A 21,819-nucleotide genomic window follows, 5' to 3' on the forward strand; every position below is an offset into this window, starting at 1 on the left:
TTTAGGTCAGCTTGTTCAGGGCTTAGGTCAATGTTTTACGAAAGGGTTATTGTTGGAGTCCTGGAGTGGTGTGCTGACTGATGCAGTATATGTATATCTAAGGAGGGCATGAGATTCAGTTTGTTTCTCAAGTATGCGTCACTGCGTTCAAACCGGTACATGACACATCTGCAATGCAGATGCCTGACGGCGGCATAACCCAAATGCTTAGGCTGGCCTTGAGTGCCTGCAGATATATATATATATTTGTGTACTTATAAGTGGATTTCTTCTACAGAATGTTGTCAGAGGACAACATTGGATGTGGATCTGGAAGCTTTGTGGATGCACAATTTGATTTCCAAATGTAAAAAAAAAGATGTATTCTCATTGCCATGGGTTCTTTTTCAGTGCACGCTGCACATGGGACATCATCTCGCCCAAATGACTAGATGTTCAGTTTGATTTTCCAAACTTGGGAGAAAGGGCGAGAGCAGTATTCAAACCCAGACTCTCTGTATTGACAGATGAGTATCTCAACCATTCTGCCACCTTCCTCCATAACAAAGAGCACTGTCAGTGAAAAGGGGGTGACAGTGTTCAAGGTTTGTGTTCAATGTGTACTTTGATGGGAAGCCATGACCAGCTTTGATCAGGGATGAACAGAATTGGATCTGGAAGCTTTGAGTGTCAGCTAGTCATGCATAAGAATCTTATTATTATTATTTTCATACTTTCTCAGAATCTTGAACCTTTGGGAGCTTGTCAAAAACGTGACTGGGAGGGCCTGACAAAAATGTAATTTTAACCTAATTGTGGGAGATGGCAAATCATGCTTGATGTGTCAGAATTTACTGTTCCTCAAATGGCACATTATTTTAAGTTAGTCTAACTCCTGTTTTTGTTATGTGAAAGCCAAGGTTTCTATCAGATGAGGAGAAAAATATCTCACTGTTACAGATAGAATTTGTTTTTCGGACAGAAGTTGCTCTGTTAAAGGAATTCATCACAAGAACCAGAACTATTCCTGTTCAGTGATGACATTGTTGCTGGACAACTTTGATAATCTACCTCTGGAGCAAGTCCAGTGACAAGCAATTGAAGGAATAAAATTTTATAATTTATTAAACTGTATCTTGTTCAAATCTTCAAGACAGCTACTAATTCTCGCTCAACTTAAAAAAAATTGAATGACCATATTAAATACTGACAATACTCACGTCCATACCAGCCAGTCTCTTTGTATTTGCTCTCAACTTTATTTTTGTGGAGCACACATTCACAGAGTTTTAAAATGCAATCACATTCAAACCTTTTCTGTTAATTATGAGAGAGAGAGAGAGAGAGAGAGAGAGAGAGAGAGAGAGAGAGGAAAATAAACCAAGAAATAACAATTATAAAATGCAGGCCATGGCATTTGAATAAAAACAACAACATATAAAAAATTTAGCATTTTCTGCCCTTAGGTTAATACAAGAATGGTGACAAATTGACGTGATTGAATAAATATCATTTCAGTTATCAGTCTTTCGTACTTCAGTATCTACATAACATTACCAATATTCAATAATTTACAAACTAACCGTGATACAGTTAAAAATAATTCTGTTACTTTTCTAACCATAGGAATCTGTTAAGTTTAACATTCTTTTTGATTTGACTATTTATGATCGTACATGCTTGACATTATAAACGGTTTCAAAATACCTTTGAAGATTTTTTTTAATAGATGAACAAATGCAGCTATCTTTTTTTTTTCTTTTTTAAAGGGAAAGGTGGGAGTGGGGTTTGGGGGCCTTGTCCAAAGGTACATGTGTTTTGTTTGATGACTTGAAATACAACCAATAAAAGTAAAAACACTGAGATACTTTGCCTTGTCTGTAACAGAAAATATTGCTTGTATTGATGAGGAGAAAAAATGGATAATGAATCAGAGTGAAATAATTCCCTAGATTTTCTCTTTGATGATAAAACTATATATATAGCAGAATATAACAGCATAATCTGACCCCAAGAGGTGCTGGATTAGACCTGTCACTAAAAAAAAAAAGAAAAAGAAAAAGAAAAAAAAACAACAAATTGCATTTTCTCCCAAGAGTATTGACAAGCACATGATTATGATACTATGCAAATATGTTTCATGTCAACGACAATGCTGCTGAAGGGAGTTCTGTAACAGAACCAAAATGTAATTTCCCAGCACTATCAAGGCAGAAATCTCAATTCCACTATATATTGAAAACTAACTACAGGTGGAAAAAACAGATTATATTTATCACACAAATCCAAGAAACAAAATATGCATTGATTCAGCCAGCAAAAGACAACTGACCCACAAACATGAACAAAGTGGTATATATATATATATATAAAAGATGAAAAAGACAATTACAAATATATTGCTGCCATCAGTGATGATCGCTATAAACATGAGACGTATCTGAACAGCACAATTTGTTGTCAGATGTTCTACATGCTTGCAATGAGAATGAGGGTCAGGATTGTTTGGTACCATGGAAACAGAGGCAGCGTGGATCAAAACAGTTTTTAAAATTTTGATCCCAACATTTAGTGTTGCCTAACCAGTAGTGTTGTTAACTAAAACAGAAATCACACACAATCTACCTGTTAAACTCATATCAAATATACAATCATATGATTAATGATCATCTCTTTATATTTATCTAAAAACATTTTGCTTTGTAACTAAATGTTGTCTCTAAGAATGTGTATTTGTTTCTCAACTGTTCTCAAACACACAAGGAATGTCCTAGAGCTGGTTTTCTCAAATGGATACAATCAAAATCCCTATTATGTCTTTCTGGTCTTATGTTTTGTATAACGGAAGACAGAACAGAAGCAACAAGGAATAAGGATGGCCTCAGAAATATCAAGCTTCCAGACCAGACACCGTATGTCAGGGGCTGGAGATATGATCCTTGATACGAAGATATGTTCCAAAAGATTTCTTCAGTGCTGATGTCAGGCTGATGACAGATTAAACCAATGTCTATTTTTGGTTGTCTGTAGGCAGAAATATATCCCAATCAGAATCATACTGTTCAATAATGTGGTTACTTCAGAGCATTTCAAAGCGTATATTTTTGAAACAGACACTAAAGTCTTTTGAACTGAAATGAATAAATGCAGATCAGGTAACACATAATTTCTCCTAATGAGATGATAAAATCATCCTTATCTTATGTTAAGAATGTCAAACTCTTGAGTTGGAATTTGGAATGTCATGGAAACAGAAACACATTCAGCATCTGCTGTCCCAAAAGAGTGGGAGCCTGTCAACCAAATAGTGTGGTAAAACTGCTGTACACATAAAACAAAACTAATTCATAAATGACTGACTTTTGAATGCTGTAGACAGATGCGACCATGATTACCGGTAAGCCAACTCTATAAGTAAACATATATAAAGATTATGCAATAAATATTTTGAATGAACGAGTTTCAGTTTCAAGGTGTCAGTGTGGGTACTGGTCCATATACTAAACTACATGTGCTTAATGTTAAAAAAAAAAAGAAAAAAACAAAGGGGGGTGGGGTGGGGTGGGGGTGGGCAGATGCTTGATCTATGTACGAAACCAGTGCTCTGATCAGGCCTTCAGAGCCTACCCTAGGTTTCAATAAAACATTAACACAGAATGAAATTAAAACAAGTAAATCTCAAATATAAAAACAAAAGATACACAGAAGGCAAAGACTGAAGTGAAATATTGATAACATCAAATAAACATTGACAGTGCAATACACTAATTTCACAGCCATCCACACACACACACACGTCACTTATATCAAAGAATGCACACCCACCCACATATATTCACACATGTGCATACAACACTGGAGCTCATACACATAAACCTGAGTGATAAAGCATGAGTGTGCACATGGGTTTTGAAAGAACTTATCCATACATTGTGGATGTCTGAATATCAGTTTGAGGTCACAATGGTGATTCTTTATCTCAAAATCGTACTCATATAGGTGCTCACAAATTACAGTTTGCATTCTTACAAACTGCCTTTATGCAGCCCTGTCCAGAATTATACACAGATTTAATAAACATATCATTATAAAGGTGCAGATCTGATTCGCCAATTCCTGTTTTGCCTATTCTTTGATTGTGCCACCACCTTCAATGGCCTATTGACAGTCTGACTGTCCTCAGCAGCTCCCCTAACCCTTCCCCCTCTCAAGCATACAAATATGCGCATACATACACTAATGTTAGTGTGCATATACCATAATCAGCTTCCATGAACTATGGATCTTGAGACAGGGCGAAATATTATGAGTGCATTCATTGAAGTGAATAAAAATATTACAATACAACTCAGTTTGGGATAAAGCTTTGTCAGTGTCCAGAGCAAGAAAGGTGGACAAATGTTTCTGTATCAAAATTACTTATACATGAGACTAAACAGTCAACACAAAAGACTGGGACACAGACACATGGATGTGTATGAACACAGAGAGCAACTGAGCACATAGGGGAACTGACAACAGGCAAACCGACATCACCAATTTTAGTGATAGGCAGATGCAGAACAGATGAAACAAAAATATACGATTCAGAACACAACCATCATGGCTTCTTCACACACAGATATTCAATATATTATCATAAGAAACAGTCATTTTGTTATTACTTCACCACACACCTGGAGCACAATTTAACAAAGGGAGGAAATGATAGACGAGAACAGATTCTACCCATAATTCTATGTACAGGAGACTGAAAAAAACAACAACCTGGAGTATGGCTGGTTCATTGGCAGTCCTTTTTCAAAGGCATACCATACAGACGCATCAACAAATGCAAAATTCTTTTCAAAGGCATACCATACAGACACATCAACAATACACAAAATCCCTTTTCAAAGGCATACCATACAGACGCATCAACAAACTCAAAATTCTTTTCAAAGGCATACCATACAGACACATCAACAAACGCAAAATTCTTTTCAAAGGCATACCATACAGACACATCAACAATACACAAAATCCCTTTTCAAAGGCATACCATACAGACACATCAACAAACACAAATTCCCTTTCCAAAGGCATTCAATACCGACACACCTACAAAGACGGAGATCGATAAGTTTTCATCATGGAGCTCTTGACCTGCAATACTGTACACGGAGCAAAGTGATGGAGTTTATATACAATGAGAAACATATTGGGTTTTTGAAGACTTTCCATGGTTGTTGTGACTAAGAGTTTGACTTTGATGATGATGAACGGTGACAGTCAATGTTCACAGAGAGCAATGGAGTCACACACAGCCACACAGAATGTCCCGTCGATGTGTCTCATACAGTTCCTTCATCTCACTGTAGTCTTTGTTGGCATCCAGCACCTGCAAATACAAATCATATTCATGTCACTTTCAGATCCTCAGATTAGCATGATTTATCATTTTCATTAATGACATGTATATATTTTATTTTTAGCTTATCATGGGCTATTGTTGAAAAAAAAAAGAAGTAACTGCCATGACTTGCTTGCAATAATCAATTTCTCACACACACAAAAAGCAGTGTCTCTGCAGGGTCTGCCTTACCAGATCTAGCAATATCCACTTAGATTTAAAAACAGAGAAAAAGAGGAGAATCTGACATGGAAACTGTATTTCTGACTCGTTTGAACAGTCATAATGAGGGCATAAAAGAAAGAAGTGGCAAGACAGTCCTCACACCATATTTTAGAAAGTGTCAGAAGTTTTCTTGCAATTCTTAAAATTTTTTTTTTTATAATACTCAGCTGCACCTAAAATGTTAACCAAATTACCAGTGAACAATTACTGGCTTTGAAATGTGGGTTTCTAGGTTCATATTCCCCCCCCCCCCCCCTCTCAAAAACATTCAAGTCTGTAAGCTGCCAGACGTACGTTATACATGACTGATCAACACACCCAAGGAAGACAGACAAAGACTAATAATCAAATCTGTGATGTGCTGTGGCAGACTCAGTAAGGCATCGGACTTGTGATCCAGTAGCCACGGTTCGATCACCTGTTTTGACATTGAGTTGTGTCCTTTGGAAAGGCACTTTACTCTGATTTTCCTCACTCCACCCAGGTGTGAATGGGTACCTGACTTGGGGAAGGTTACAACAGCAAGAGGATTGGGTCTGTCCTACCTATGCTGATCCGTAGACACAGTGGATATGAATTCACCACCCCAATGGCTGTAAAAGGCTTAACAACCAAATGACAAACAACAATGAGACATTCCTAAATTTAAATGAACTGTTCAGTAGAAAAACTACAGAAACACAGTGTAGAGTGATGCTTAAGTTTATGCCTTATCACAGCATTACCAATTGTTATGAATTGTGTACAATACAACTCACAGCTTATGTCACTTACAAAGACAGGGGCTGGGACCTTGAAATGTTTCTGCTCTATCAACCATTCCTCATGTAGCAAGTGCAAGTCCTTGATCAGCGACTGAAACAACAACATCCTTCATTGAAATACGTGACAGGGGAGAGAGATCTAAATCATCACCCAACCGTGAAACCAACAATGACAAAGTTCATACTGAAGATGTGTAGTCTAAATCAACAGGCTCTAAAAAAATATTGCAACTGACACAAACCCAAATGCTTGCATGGGTTGACACATTCACCAAGGCATGGACCCAAAACTTTACATGTGTGGACAAAAATCATTCAGTCTTTGACAGTGAGTCGATGCCTCTAACATACTTGCTCTGCCTGCAAGTTCCACTCCCAGCTCTTTACCTCACACCACAGCAACACACACGCATGCAGCACTACCACACACACAGAGGCTGGCAGCTGGGCCACTTGTAATTGTGTCCCTTTCACTTCCACCTCACCTGTGCCTGTGCGATGTGTATCAATGCTTGAATGCCAGTGCTTGTGTAATTCATTAGACGTTAAAAACTAGCAAATGCCTCTTGTGGTTAGAATGTGTGGTATCATCACCAAGACAAAACAATCACACATTACAGCGCCCACAACCCCGCCTCTTATCTTTTTACCCTCAAAGTTCAAGCAAAAACTCACTGTCACCCATGTCAGTAACTTAGACCTTTTGCAAGGAGTAAAAACTGGCTGCCAAAGAGCGGCAAGTTATTTTTTTTTCTCCTACTGGCAGATGCTATGCAACAACCCTGCCAACGACATTAAACATAATGGGCAAGATTTGTAAATCTCACCTGCTTACCCTGAAACCACCTCAACAGTGGGTATTGTGTAGCTTAAAATAATGTGCTTTCAAAAATACTGCAGTGGACATGAAATCAGGTGCATAAAGAAAACACAGCTTTAATTCATAAGCATAACAATCATTAAAAAATTGACAGGTGTGGTGAGAAATCTTACTGGGAAAGTGCTTCTGGAGTGTCACATGTCATCCCTTAACATACACTGCAATTTCACGGAGTGGCAAGACTTCAGTTACAGAACACATTTCTTGTTTTCTATCATCTTAACTTGTCCGCTACACTAAAGAAGGAAACACAAGTCATGATATTCAGATATGCCAGCCCCTGTCAAGCGTTTGTAGCAAAATTTGGAAGGAACATTTTTAATCTGGTAGGAACACTCAGACTCCGAGCCACATCAGGAAATGTATATTTTATCAGCAATGCATACAAACACCTGGGCCTACGTGCAACACAGTGCAACTGCAGCAATTAAGCTGATTGGTCCACTCAATGCTGTTTCAATTAGCTGAGCATTATCACATGAGACCAACCCTGGCCTTGTGATCAATAGGTCTAGAGCATCTGGTTAATGTTACGACAGGAAAGTATGTGACCATGCTATATCGTCAAAAATGAACTTGTTGGAACAATTTTGACGTTGGTGTAATGTTGGAACAAAAAATGATTCAGCATTACAAAATATGGCAAAATTGTAACAGTTGGCATCTCAGAATATTAAGAATGTGTGTAGAACTTGATGCCTAATCAAATGTTCAGTGCAAAATGTTTTTCTTCATCAATTTTTTTTTTTTTTTTTTTTAAACCACCTGACTTTAGTTGTTTAAACTTGTTCACACAAGAGTATAAGTGCAACACAAAGCAAGTGTCAATATATAATGGGAAGAAAAACAACTTACAAATGGGACAAGAGCCTCCTCTTTGCGACAACGTTTCTTGATACGTTCATAGCATACCTCTGGATCGGCCCTCACATACACTGTAGACATGTCAGCAATAAAATCAATAAAATATACTTAAAAAAAAAGAAAAAAAAAAAAAAGAGAGGATTATCTTTTGTGAACATACTGAAATTTGAATAAGCCATAAAAAAACCCCCAAAACAAACAGAAGAAAAATACCTGCTAAGATAAATTACAGGCTCACAACTCACATTTTGCAAACAATGAACATTTTCCTGTTACTCAGACAAGCCTTTTTTTTTTTTTTTTTGCACCTCCACAACCTTAGATAATGCATTAAGCACACATTTATGCCTTAAACTGTAATTGTAAATAAGGATATGATTCAAAAGAAAAAGTTTACCAATGAGATCCAGGTCAGCTTTCTGGGACTTGACCAACCAATCAAACCAATCTGTGAGAATAGCGTACTCCATTCCATTGATGATGTTGCTGTGTAACAAAATATGTCTCCACTGAGTCATGTGATCTCAATAACGCTTTGTTAAATGAACAGATATTACAAAAAAACAAAACCCAACAACTAAAAAAGTTGAAGGCTTTCAAAAGAAAAAAGACAAGAACGCAATTTTATTTTACATTATACATGTGATGTCAAAGCTATAATGTACAAATATGACTATTCCTTGAAATCACAATCTGTATGCTTATAAATATATAATATGTACACTTTTTCACTCCCTAATCTAATATTGAGATCCACACTTTGATATGCCACTGGCCGATCAGGTGAGCTCTATGCAGTACTCCCTAAAAGTTTCTATATTTACACAAACTCAAAATACTGGACAAGACCTTACTTAGTTCAAAAGCATTATCTTTTGATTAAGGTTCAGTATTTCAGGAGATTTCTTTCTTTTACCTTAATCTTTCACATTGCTCTTAATTTTAATCTCCCAGTCCACATGGACGGGAGTGCACAAAATCGAAGAAGAAGAAATTAATATTTCAATAGTAAACACGTAACGCGGTCTTTCCCTAATGAAGTTAAATTATTTCAACGTAATAAACTGTATATGTTTATAATATAAATAAAAAGACAATATGAAAAAAAAGAGTTTTAACCTTACAAGTATTATTCCATAAAAAGAAACAAATTATTGATGGAAAACCATTTGCTATATTTTATTAAATATCCTAAGTTTTCTTTTTGAAAATTTGTCAATATAAGCGGAAAATGTATATTATAGACAGGGGAGATTATTATACTGTGCAGGCTGCCACACAGGGTTAGTGTGTATCGATCTTTAGGTAATTTTTCTGTTTGTTTATTCTATTGATATAAAAGTTAATTCATTTTTATTTTATTGTTCAAAAGATGGGCAAATCTATGTATTATCAACACAAGTTATCCAAGAACAGAGATAAATGTAGGCACTAGCCTTAGGGTTTTGATTGTTGAGAAACTTTCGAAACCATTAAATTATCTCCCTTGGTATTGATCCGCATCCGATTTCGAGCTTTCAAGATCGCTAATTTCAGTGGTTAAAAAAAAAAGAAAAAAAAAGGGAGGGATATTTCAATGCGAACACACGGTACTGATTTGTGGTTTTAATCACATTACTCTAGATTTTGAGGCCTGTATGATTCAGATTGTCAAGAATGTTTTATTCTCTCCCCCAAATGACTATCTTTTTTCATTAAGTATATCAATGCTATTTTGTAACCCCCGCCCCTCCAGAAAATACCCCAAACAACAACTTGACCTTCAGGGTGTAATAGTCAATAGGCCGTTAAACTCCACACGTAGGTGGGTATTTTGCAAATGACGCCGATATAAAAGAAATATTCTGACTGAGAATGATTTAATATAGAGTCTGCAAACTTTCATATATCAAGCTATTTTACATCTAAGACGTCCCCCCCAAAAAAACCAAACAAACAAACAAAAAAAACAAACAACAGCAACAACAACAACAAAAAAACAAACAAAACAAACACACACACACCAACAAAAAACAAAACAAAAAACAAACTAGCACCTTACTTAAGTGGCTAGACTTTTGATTTAAAAAAAAAAAGGCAAGCATGCTAGTATATGAATAAGAATCCTTCCCCCAACCAACATATACAAACCCAAGCACCACACACATACATTCACACACATCTTCACAATGACATACATATGATATGCATGTCTCACAGACATGTGTAGCATCATTCAACTGACTTACATGTGCATAAATTCCACACATAGCACACAAAGTTGCAACTATGCTCTCAACAAGAGAGAGACAGAGAGAGAGAGAGAGAGAGAGAGAACAAGCGAACGAACAAAGTTTTTTTTATTGAGGGAAGTGGAATAAGCATACATGTGCTTTTTTCCATCCAGCCCTCAGGGCAAATTATAGAAAATGAAAATGAATCAAAATATTCACAAGGTAACACAGACAAGTAGAAGTAAGGACATTACATTTACACATGCATATAATCCTGATACATATGAAAATGGAAAACAACCCCCCCCCCCCCCCTCCAATAAAAAACACACACACACCAAAAAACATGAAGTATGTAGGACACTGATTGTGGTTGTATATTAAGTATTGCAATATACAATAGTGTTTAGACATACAACTAAATTATATGCGTATTCAATGAGAGAGAGAGAGAGAGAGAGAGAGAGAGAGAGAGAGAGAGAGAGAGAGAGAGAGAGAGAGAGAGAGAGAGAGAGAGACACACATACTTTCTGTAATCATTTTCCACAAAACAATGTCGTGTGCTGTACAGAGATCGCTCCAACAACTTGATTGGCTTTATCTGTAGAAAAGAAAACATGTCATATGCTTTATAGCCTTCTTTCCCAATGTATCAGTCCTAAACCTGTTAAATACAAACACACTAAACATTCAAATATACACCTTCTTCCTTCAAACTTAATTTGGAAATCTTAGCATTGTTTTCAAGAGTAGCTCCCTAATGAAAGGCCACCACTTTTAGTGAAATGGAAAACATATATAACATTTGAAGTCAAAGTTTCAACATTCTAAATAAATGTTTTGAAGTTATCCTCCACAATTCTCTGTGGACAAATGAACTGACAATAATTAGCAGCATGTCAAGAAACCTAAACAATAATATTATAGTATAACAATTAAATTCATTACATTTTCTGCATTGCATAACTCAATTATTTCAAAATTAGAGAGAGAGAGAGAGGAGAGAGAGAGAGAGAGAGAGAGAGAGAGAGAGAATCACTGACTTACATGTTCTTTCATGTGCATCTGGACTCGAGTCAGCTGAGCATACATATTGAAGGAAAAACTCCAGCGTTTTGGGTCTTCGTATAGCAGTTGCTGCAGACATTTGAAGCAGTTTGTGTTAAGCTTGCTGATGATAGCCGTAATCACAAATACATCACAGATAACACCAAGTCAAAGGATGCTAAGTTAACATATTTTGTATGTTGATCACAATAATTCTTTGTATGAAAAATAAACAAGTATAATGAAAATCAGATGTAGCATTCACTAAACTTTACCCACAATTCTTTCATGATTAAAATGACCAATGTTGATTTTGTTCAAGCTCAAATAATACTGTGATACATTCTTCCCAACAAAAAAATAACAAATATAAGAACCCCAACACCCCCAAAACACATGGAAGCAAATGCATTAATATCATTATTAAGAATGATCTCTTACCAAAGCATTGTGTTTTCCTTGTATACTGGTCCATTGCTCAATTGGTTCTCGCAAAGCCTGGAAAGATACAAAGAAATAAATCAAAACACAAAATTTTACAACTGATTTCATTTAAATACAAGTAACATAACACAATTTCTTTTTCACATTTTTTAATTTTATTATTTATTTATTTTTTTAACTTATACAAAAATGACTTAATTCAAATACAAGTAACAGAGCGCAATGAAATCCAAAAAAACTAATCAAATGACTTTCCATAAATGTTACTTCAGAAAGCAAATTTGGAACTGCTGAGCAGATCTATTTTCTACCTAACATAAAAAGAAAGGCATGTCTACAGTTCTCTTTTCTTAAAACATCTTCAAAGCATCTGAAACTGTATCTTAACCCATAACTTAAACTGTATCACATTACTATCAAATATTTGAGTTATAAATGGTAGTTTGCAACATTAGTCAAGACAATACATGGAATAATAGATCAATACTATAAAATGTGTGTTATAAATGGTAGTTTGCAACATTAGTCAAAACATTACATGGAATGATAGATATACAAAACTCAAGCAGCATATTTCTTTTAATGAAAAAGGATGGTAATCAAATGCATAGATTTCTTTCAAATACTTGAACATGATGACATGAAACATGGGCTTAATTTTCTTGGAAAAAAAAAAAGAAAAAAAAGAAGAAAAAAGGGTGGAGTGGAAGAGAGTAAAACTCACAAATCTTAATACAGTTTTTATCTGACTAAAAATAGATTATCATTGGTTGTGTATCTGAAACTGATCATAATTTACAAGGAACATATCTCTTTCTCTTTGAAAAGAAAAGAAAAACAACCCAGTAACTGCCAAGATTTTGTTTGGATTAGTGGATCATGCACATTTTATTTCCATTAATTTTAATATAATGTAATATATATAGACATTGCATGTGTGGTGAAAAATGCTTACCTCAACAGTAGAAGACTCTTTGAAATATTCCAGTAAGGTTGTCTTCCCGCTCCCGATGTTTCCTTCAACAGATACCTGAAAAAACAAGGGCCACACAATTTCATGCTATTTATATTGTGAACAACAAAAAGTTGTACACTATTGAATACAGGTCAAACAGAGAATTAAAATAAAACAAACATACCAAACATTTTTAAGGCTAAGTGTTTGATTTGTGATTTTCCTTTATTTTTTTGTATGGTTCAAGGATTATTTAAAGTTAAACGGTGTATAGTGTATCATGAAATGGTCAGAAAGGTGTGATTGTAAGTGGGAATGTGGGAGACTTTCTTTGCTTGCTTCTTACTACAGCTTTTCCCCGTTTCTCTACACCAGATTTAATTCTTAAGTACACATCTATGATCAAATGATCTGTTAAAAAGAAATCTCATCAAATGTAAGTGTACTCATATGTTCCACAAATAATTATACTGAGAAATGTTATAGAATATAAATTACATGAATTATAATGTATAGATGTCAAATAAAAAAAAAAGAGTAATCAGTTTCTCCCAGTCCCATACCATGACACACCAACTAACCAACAGGTTTTGCTGGTTCCTTAACATGAACATGTGTAGACCTATTTGTGACATAGATACTACTACTAATCATAATGGATATTGATAAAGCACACTATCCAGAAATCTACTCTAGGTGCTTTACAAAAACATCTTTTGTTAACATAACACATTACATCAATATAATCATACAATACATAATCCATTTCTTAACTACTAAAGCTACTGTCTTAATATTTAAACCAATTTGAGGTGACTGGTACGATACTAAAAATGAGAAAAAAACAACAAACAAAAAAAAAAAAAAAACTAACAACATGCAATTGCAAACACAACTGAATGACTTACTGTAAATTTGCTCTTGTCCCCAAAAGACCAATCAGCACAGTTGAAAGACAAGTCTTTTTCACTGATGAAACCAGAGTCTGCCTCATTGAAAGACGTGTCAACTCCATCTTGTTCTGAAAGTTTTACACAAACAATTAATGAATTGTGAGCAATTTTTATGGAGATAAAAGAAATGCACAAATACTAAGGTAATCAACCATATCACAACAATGAATGAATGATCTATTTGATTTGAATGTCAGGTGTGATGCTGATTGCAAGGTTGTGCATTAGGGTTCTGGTATCTGGTCAAAACCCAGGTGATGCTTCAACAAGTGCTGGGATGGAAATCAGCCAATACCTTTTTCAGGTTCAGGTTCTAAAAACAACCAGGACTTATAGTTATTGTGTCTTGATGTCTTTTCTCAAAATTCTTTTAGTTTAATTTGGCATGGCTGATATTACTTTTATCTAAGGAAATCTGGACAGTATAGTGGTAGTACAAGTTTAACAAGATGTAGTTAGGATGATTGTCTACTTGATTCTTTATTTGATATAGGTTGTGGTGAATGTCATTTGTTGGTAACATATTCCAAATGATTGCAATATTCTGATTAGTTCTCCTGTGCTGTGTTAACATCTTAGATCACTGTTACATGTTCTTCCATACAGAAAGAAGTTTTGTTGGTGTTAGCATAGTGAAATATTTTTATGTCATAAACATGTCATTTTTTAATTACATAATTATCAATCACTAAAATCAAGTTCATACATAAATCATCTATAAAAGTGCATTTCAAAAGACTACAATTTTGACTTTCTTGATCAATCAGTGATCACTTTCAAATTGAATATGGACATTTTGTACTTGCAAACAAGTTATAATTTTTGCCATTGAACACTCTTGCATTTTCAAAATAAATTCAGAATCTGAAATCATGTTACTGCTGTTTTGTTTCATTCTTGGTTTCTTCCAATTCCATTTTAACTTTTGTAAGCTATTCAAACTTAAATTGCCAAAACTAAAGGGAGCACAGCTGGATACAAATGCTGTTATCATAAATGCTTAATCTGCAGTTGCATATAGTAATTTGTAAGTCATCTAAATGATCAAAGTAAAAAATATCTTTGTCCGTTTTAAAGCTTAGGACAGCTTGGTCATACCTAATCACAAAATCAGAAAACATGAGAATGACATTACATGTACAAATAGTAAGAAACAAAAATCTGAAAATCACCTTTGATGTCAAGATCTTTTGCATTTCTTGTGAAGGACATATTGAGCAGTCTTGTCTGTTGGAATTTCTGTCGAGGTTCCTTCAAAAACTTGTCGGAGATTAGAGATCTGGAAAATTTTTCGGTCCTCACACTGGCACACAGAACTTTGGGCGCCAGTCGTAAAGTCCGCCAAGAAGCACACATTTGTGAAGTCAGAACATTTCATTGGCTGATCTGGCAAAGGTCACGACCTTTATTTGAGGTCAATATCGAAGCGCCCTCTACCGGTAAGAAGAAAGATGACGAAAATGGCAGACGATGCTGTCAACAGATAAACAAACTAGTCTTTCTTTACCTCAGGAAAACATTTTAAATGTCACACATCGATGGAATGAATACATAACATAGAGAAGTTTCGCCGATCCATGTTGTTCGGTTACTCAAAGGCTACACAAATGATGATGACAGTTTAGAGGCACTCCAAACACGAGTCAAGTTCACGTCCCGTTAGCTTCCCAGAGAGTGAACGTTCTTGAAGTGTGTTCTCGCTTCTAGTGCGCTCCTGACTTTCCTGCACTAAAAATATCTCATCCGCGAAGCAGTTTGAACCGTGATTGCGCATTATTTTGCAATAGCCCGCGTCAATCAATAAACATTGTGCGTTGAAACTAAACTCACAGCCCTGGCCCTACATGCCCCTCCCACAATCGATCAGTAACACACACACACACACACACACTCGCGCGCAAAGACACACACACACACACACAACAAAAAACTCCAAACTCGTACACTGTCACACTTATTAAAAATAACACAAGCGCGTCTCGTCAATCCGATGAGACGATAAGCAGAAGTCTTGGCTTGGAGCACTGGAAAAGAATCCATGGCGACATAAGTGTGCAGCTTGCCAAATTCTGCTGAAGAAATCATTCTGACAGGTACACAAATCAGGCATCTGCAGCCGTGCCAAGCAGGTGCATGTGGTCTGTGTAGCGTATACGGATTTGTCAGTCCGAACGCAGTCAGTGACGCCTTCTTGAGATACTGAAACTAGACACTTGAACTTCAGTGACACATCAAGACGCCTTAATGATGCCACGACTGAAGCCACGGTAAAATTTATGTGTTGATTTTGCATCGATGGTTATGAATTAAAAGAGAGAGAGAGAGAGAGAGAGAGAGAGAGAGAGAGAGAGAGAGAGAGAGATCCCTTTCTTCTTCTTCTTCTTCTTCGTCCTGTTAGGAGTCCACGGTCATCACGTTGACCATTCTGACACCGTAATGGGGAGGAGCGCAGCAGCATGACCCACCTTCCTAGGTGATGGAATGGAGGGGGTAGAATGGTGGGCCCAGTGGTGGGTGGGTGGGTGGGTTGGGGGGGGGGGGGGAACCATCAACTGTTTCAGTCATCAGGACCAGGCCTTTCCGGCTACCGAAGCGGCCCCCGGGATCAAGCCCCGACCGGCAGAGCCCTAGTCCTTCACTTGACTTACTTTGGATGACGGTGGGGCAGGGCTTTTATTAAGACATTCGGGACATCCTTGAGGCAAAAGCCTCAAGGGAAGGGGCAGTGACAGTAGCTTCTGGTAGTGAGTTCCACTCTCTGATGGTACGTGGCAGGAATGAAAATTTCCGTTAGTCAGTGCGGCATGATGGTATTCTGTACGTATCGGTGTGGCCTCTCCCTCTTCTGTTCTTTGGTATGAGGTTGTTTGTTTCGACTTTGGCCAGGTTGTGACGGATTTTGTAGAGCATGGCGAGTCTAGCCGATTTCCTTCGCTGTTGTAGTTTGGGCCACTTTAGTTGTTCCAGCGTGTACAGAGCTGTTGTACTGCCCACCCTGTTGTATGGCTCCGAAACCTGGGTCACCTACCGGCACCACATACGACTGCTTGATCGCTTTCACCAGCGCTGCCTTCGCACCATCCTCAGCATCCACTGGAGTGACTACATCACAAATGTCGAGGTCCTGGAGCAGGCAAAGACTATCAGCATCGAGGCAGTGCTGCTAAAGACCCAGCTACGTTGGGCAGGGCACGTGTCCAGGATGGAGGACCACCGCCTGCCCAAGATCGCGCTGTATGGCGAACTGTCCACTGGCCACCGTGACAGAGGAGCACCCAAGAAGAGATACAAAGACTCCTTGAAGAAAGCTCTCGGTGCCTGTCACATTGACCATCGCCAGTGGTCCGCAGTAGCCGCTGATCGAGAGACCTGGCGACGCACCATCCACAAAGCTGTCTCCTCCTTCGAAAACAACCGCAGGGCCAGCCTTGAGGACAAACGCAGAAGGAGGAAGAACCACGACGCTGCAGCCGCGAACCCAGACCAGACTTTCCCTTGCAACCGCTGCGGCCGACTCTGCTTTTCCCGCATTGGCCTTGTCAGCCATGAGCGTGCCTGCATCAGACGTGGACAACGCCCTTCCTAGATCTTCGTCAGCGAAGCCAGGCCATGAGTTGTTCCAGCATGTTTCCGACACTAGAGGTGTTTCTGTGTCGGTTTAGGACGAATCTCGCCGCTCTGTGTTGTACTGCTTCGAGCTTGTTGATGTCGTCTTTGTGGTGGGGGTCCCATACAGTAGAGGCGTACTCGAGGATGGGCCTGACGAGGGACTTGTAGGCTCTTTCTTTGATGGTTGTTGAGCCAATCTTCAGGTTCCTACGAAGGAAACCCAGTGTGCGGTTGGCCTTTGCAGCTACAGCATCGATGTGTGCATTCCAGCTGCTGTTGCTCTGTACTGTCACGCCGAGGTACTTCGTGGAGCTGACTGTTTCCAGTGTATGGCCGTGCAGGGTGTAGGAGCTCTCCCTTACTGTTCTACATCGCGTCATGTTGAGGACGTTGCACTTCTTCGGGTGGAACGACATGTCCCACTGGCTCTCCCAGTCTTCCAGTCGGTGCAAGTCCTCCTGTAGGATGCCCTGATCCTCGGTTGATGCGATGTTTCTGTGGAGAAGAGTGTCATCTGCAAAAAGGCGACTGTCCGATTCCACCTTTTCAGGAAGGTCGTTTATGTACGTGAGGAACAGGGATGGCCCGACGACTGAGCCCTGCGGTACTCCGGACTTCACCAGGAAGTAGTCCGACGATGCACCGTCCACCACCACAGCATGTCGACGATCTTGAAGTAAACTTCTAAGCCATGTATTCAACTGGCCCCTGACACCGTAGTGCTTCAGTTTATGACAGAGGAGGCTGTGATTTACTTTGTCAAATGCCTTCTCAAAGTCCATTACGACCACGTGGCTTTGAAGGCCTCTTTCCATGGTCTCCGTCATCTGCTCACTGAACTCAAGGAGCTGTGTTTCGCAGGAGCGATGCTTGCGGAATCCGTGTTGGCGAGGGCTCAGGATCTGGTTTGTCTCAAGGTGCTTCATCAGGTGGCTCACCACAATGTGCTCCATCACTTTGCACGGAACACTGGTCAGCGAAACAGGCCTATAGTTGCTGGGCTCGTAGTGTTCCCCTTTCTTAAAGACAGGTGTCACTATGGCTTCTCTCCAGTCCCTCGGCACTGTGCTCTGACGTAGTGAGGTTGTGTAGATGATAGTGAGGACTGGGGCTAACTCTCCTGCCAGTTCCTTCAGCACACGTGGTGGGATGTTGTCGGGCCCCGATGCTTTGCCTGGGTTTAGGTTTGCAAGTAAGGTTTTTACTCCTTGTTCTGAAATAGTGATGTCACTAATAGTCGGGTAGTGGGAGGCTTCATGTGTCATGGAACACTTCTTATAGAACTCCTCCTCTGTGCAGATCTTGCCCTCACTGAAGGCCTGATTAAACTGGGCATTCAATGCTTGTGCTTTCTCCTTGGAGTCGGTTATTAGGCGTCCATTGGCCTTAAGTGGGGGGATTCCAGTCCGTGACGACCTCTGGTGCTTGACATATGTCCAAAAACGCTTGGATGACTCAGCTTTTGTGCTCTCCTCTTCTCGCTGTTCAAAGAGTTGATTGACATAGTTCCAGTGTGCTCTTCTGAGCTTTCTCTGCACCTCTCTTCTAAGGGCTTGCATCTGTGTTCTTAGATCTTCAGAGCCGTTCTTCTTCATCTTCTTGTACACCTTGTCTCTTTTTCGTATGAGACGTCTCAGGTCAGTATTTAACCATGGGAGCTTCAGTTGTGGTTTTGACAGTTTATGAGGTACATTGGTCTTGATACTGGAATGTAAACTGTCCTTGAAAATGGTCCAAAGTTCCTCTACCGTGGTGTCCGTGTCTGCCTCCAGCAGCTTTGTGTGAAGGTCATTCATGTCACTCCTCATGCCGTCCCAATTAGCTTTCTGGTATATAGGGATTTGCCTCTGGGGTTGAGGTCCCAGTGTCACTTTTGTCTGGAACTCACAAAATACAATGTCGTGATCTGACAGGCCGGGTATCACATTTACTCTTGGGATCAAGTGGGGGGAGTTTGTCAGTACCAGGTCAAGGGTGTTCTCCAGGCGTGTTGGCTCTTGAACAACTTGCTCCATGCCCACATCATTCAGGAGATTTACAAAGTGCTTGCGGAGCTCAACATAACTGGTGCCTTTTTTCAGCGTCATACTACTCCACTCCCAGCCTGGGAAGTTGAAATCCCCTGCAATGAGAATGTTTGCCTTAGAGTGTCTGGCGCGCCTCAGTGATACTTCGAAGTGCTGAAGACTCTCTGCATCCCTTTTATCTGGTCGGTAGTATGCACCCACATATAGGGTCTTTCTCTCGTTTGTGTGGATCTTAATCCAAGCTATCTCACACTCTGTTTCCATTTCCGGTGCTCGGGCACTCTTCAGCGATTCCCTGACTGCCACCAACACACCTCCACCCTCTCTGTTTCTGTCTTTTCTGTAAAGTCTGTACTGGTCAGGAAAAACCTCACTGTCCTTTACATCACCGTCCAACCAGGTTCAGTCTGTTCCGATGACAATGTCGGGTTTAATACTTTCGATGAGATTGAGGATCTCAGCTCGTTTGCCAACTGCAGAACGAAAGTTGATATTTAACACCCTAAGGGGTCTGTGTTTTTGCTTATCTTGCCTACTTGCCCGTGTGGGTGTGGAAGCATGCATCGGTTTGAACTCAGAACTCGCATGTGGGACAGATAGCGTTGTATCTGACAGTGAATTCCATTCTGAGTGTTCAACTCCATACAGGTCATAAGCAGTGGTGCTGTAATTTGGTTTCCCGCAGAGAAAGCAGTGCCAAGATATCTCACTCGAGTTCAGACGGCTGTACGATTTAGTGCCAATATTCTCACATGATGCATGAAACCAGTGTCCGCACGACTCACATGCAACTCCCCTTTGGTCCCATCTAACCTCCAAGTCACAAGTTCCACATGGATAATGTGAAGATTCATTGGTTTGCTCACAGATCTCGGGACTGTTCTCAGTGTTCTGTGAAGTTTGAGATGAAGTGGCACTCATGGTGATGCCTTCCCTGAATGCTGGTTGGTGTGGCGGTGTACAGTGTGCAAGCCCTATTAGAGCTAGGAGCACTGGTATTGGTTTTGTGGGGCTACAATACATTGTCAAGGGTATCAGGCATGACTGGGGCGATGTAAACTTTTAGAATTCTCTGTGTTTATTACTTTAGCACTGCGTGTAGACTGGTAAGAAGCTGTGAAGTATGACGATCGCAAAGCTAAAAATAGCTCCCTCTCTGGCCTTAGCTCCTGCCGTGGAGCATAAAGAATAATATAATTTTACGTACCTGCCTTGTGATGTCAGTACAAGCTCGTATTTCAACAATAGTCAAAGGTCAAAAAGTCCAAAAAGACCTGGCACAGTTGTTGCGTCGATCAAAAAGTTCAATGGCCGCCGTGGTTAAGATGGCGACGAACTCACCCACTAGCATTGGACATTGCAAATAAGTATGCAGTGGAAAACCTCCGTCGGGGATCACTGGTTCAGTTCTGCCGGGCCCTCGGCTCTGTTCAAGTCACTGATGGAGAAATACGTATCTTTCTCCCACATTATCGATAATTATGTCTGAGTGTGTACTGTGCGTGCCTGAAATCTGACTGAATGACAGGAAACGAATGATAACGGAGTGTCCATGCTGCAGTGGCACTAGCCGTCAGTCAGCTCCACCCGCTCTACCCCGGCTGGCAGGTCAGTAGGCAGCCCGTTGTGCAAATGACTCCGTCAGTGTTTGTAAACTGAAGCGCTTCGAGCTTGGTCTACAGGAAGTATCCATTCAAGCAATCGATCAATGATTTATTCCTTTGCTCACGGCACAATTGAATCACGGTTTGTGTTTGGCCACTTTCTCTACAATTTTTTTTTAAAAAGGTACCCCCCCCCCCCCCCCCCCCCCCTCCTCGGCCCCCTACTTACGCTTTTTTTTCTCTTGAATCTGTAACCCCTAAGCTATCATTGGTTGGGATCTTCTCACTTGTCATCGTGTTTGTCTCGCTACCGTGGTTAAAAAAAAAAAGTTTCATTTCGTCTCTCCCACCCTATTCAGTTCTCTGTTTCTTATTTTTAGATTAGTGGTCTCGGTCTCAGTGTCAACTTGAACGAAAAAAAGTGCAGAATGTCTAATCATTTCATGCTTGCTGTGGAATGTTTGGCACACACACACACACGGAAACGTGATCCATGGGAAATAACTCTACCTAAAAAAAATTATGCTTTACATATTGAAGATTTGCGTCCCATTGTCTTTTTCCCTATCTTCTTCTCCTTCCTCTCCTCCTCCTTATTCACCTCCTCCTTCTCCTTTTCTTCTTCCTCTTGTTCTTCCTCAGCTATGTAAAGAGTCACTGGGGGGCCGCACAGAACTATTCACCAGATTACCCCAGGTCTGTCAGTTGTGTATTAAAGCCAAGGTCTCTGCATGCTTTCCCTGTCCATTCTGCAGTGTTGTCAGTCCATCGTCTGTCTGTCCATTCTGCAGTGTTGTCAGTCCATCCTGTCCATTCTGTAGTGTTGTCAGTCCATCGTCTGTCTGTCCATTCTGCAGTGTTGT

General features: G+C 39.4%; 1 protein-coding gene across 2 annotated transcripts; it reads right to left on the bottom strand.

Moving 5' to 3' along the window:
* Nucleotides 1-1,250: 1,250 nt before the first annotated feature.
* Nucleotides 1,251-21,081, bottom strand: LOC143281127 (thymidine kinase 2, mitochondrial-like). Of its 2 annotated transcripts, none has more exons than XM_076586127.1 (11): nucleotides 20,560-21,081; nucleotides 14,889-15,189; nucleotides 13,672-13,784; nucleotides 12,764-12,838; nucleotides 11,806-11,862; nucleotides 11,365-11,454; nucleotides 10,845-10,918; nucleotides 8,502-8,590; nucleotides 8,096-8,175; nucleotides 6,371-6,451; nucleotides 1,251-5,359 (listed from the first exon to the last, which is right to left on the bottom strand). In XM_076586127.1, the coding sequence occupies exons 2-11, from the start codon at nucleotides 15,070-15,072 to the stop codon at nucleotides 5,276-5,278; spliced, it is 927 nt and encodes a 308-aa protein (XP_076442242.1). In that variant the 5' UTR covers nucleotides 15,073-15,189; nucleotides 20,560-21,081; the 3' UTR covers nucleotides 1,251-5,275. The 2 variants fall into 2 exon arrangements, with proteins under 2 accessions (XP_076442242.1, XP_076442233.1); XM_076586118.1 differs by having other exon boundaries at nucleotides 14,889-15,444.
* Between the last annotated feature and the right edge of the window lie 738 nt (nucleotides 21,082-21,819).

Source organism: Babylonia areolata, chromosome 1 (assembly GCF_041734735.1).
Source record: "Babylonia areolata isolate BAREFJ2019XMU chromosome 1, ASM4173473v1, whole genome shotgun sequence".
Classification (NCBI taxonomy): Eukaryota; Metazoa; Mollusca; class Gastropoda; order Neogastropoda; family Buccinidae; genus Babylonia; species Babylonia areolata.

Coding starts and splice junctions, on each gene's coding strand:
- LOC143281127 (XM_076586127.1), bottom strand. CDS start 15,072: ATGTGTGCTTCTTGGCGGACTTTACGACTGGCGCCCAAAGTTCTGTGT. Junction 13,785..14,888: donor AAAAGATCTTGACATCAAAG/GTGATTTTCAGA, acceptor TAAAACTTTCAG/AACAAGATGGAGTTGACACG. Junction 11,455..11,805: donor AAGGAAAACACAATGCTTTG/GTAAGAGATCAT, acceptor AAATGTCTGCAG/CAACTGCTATACGAAGACCC.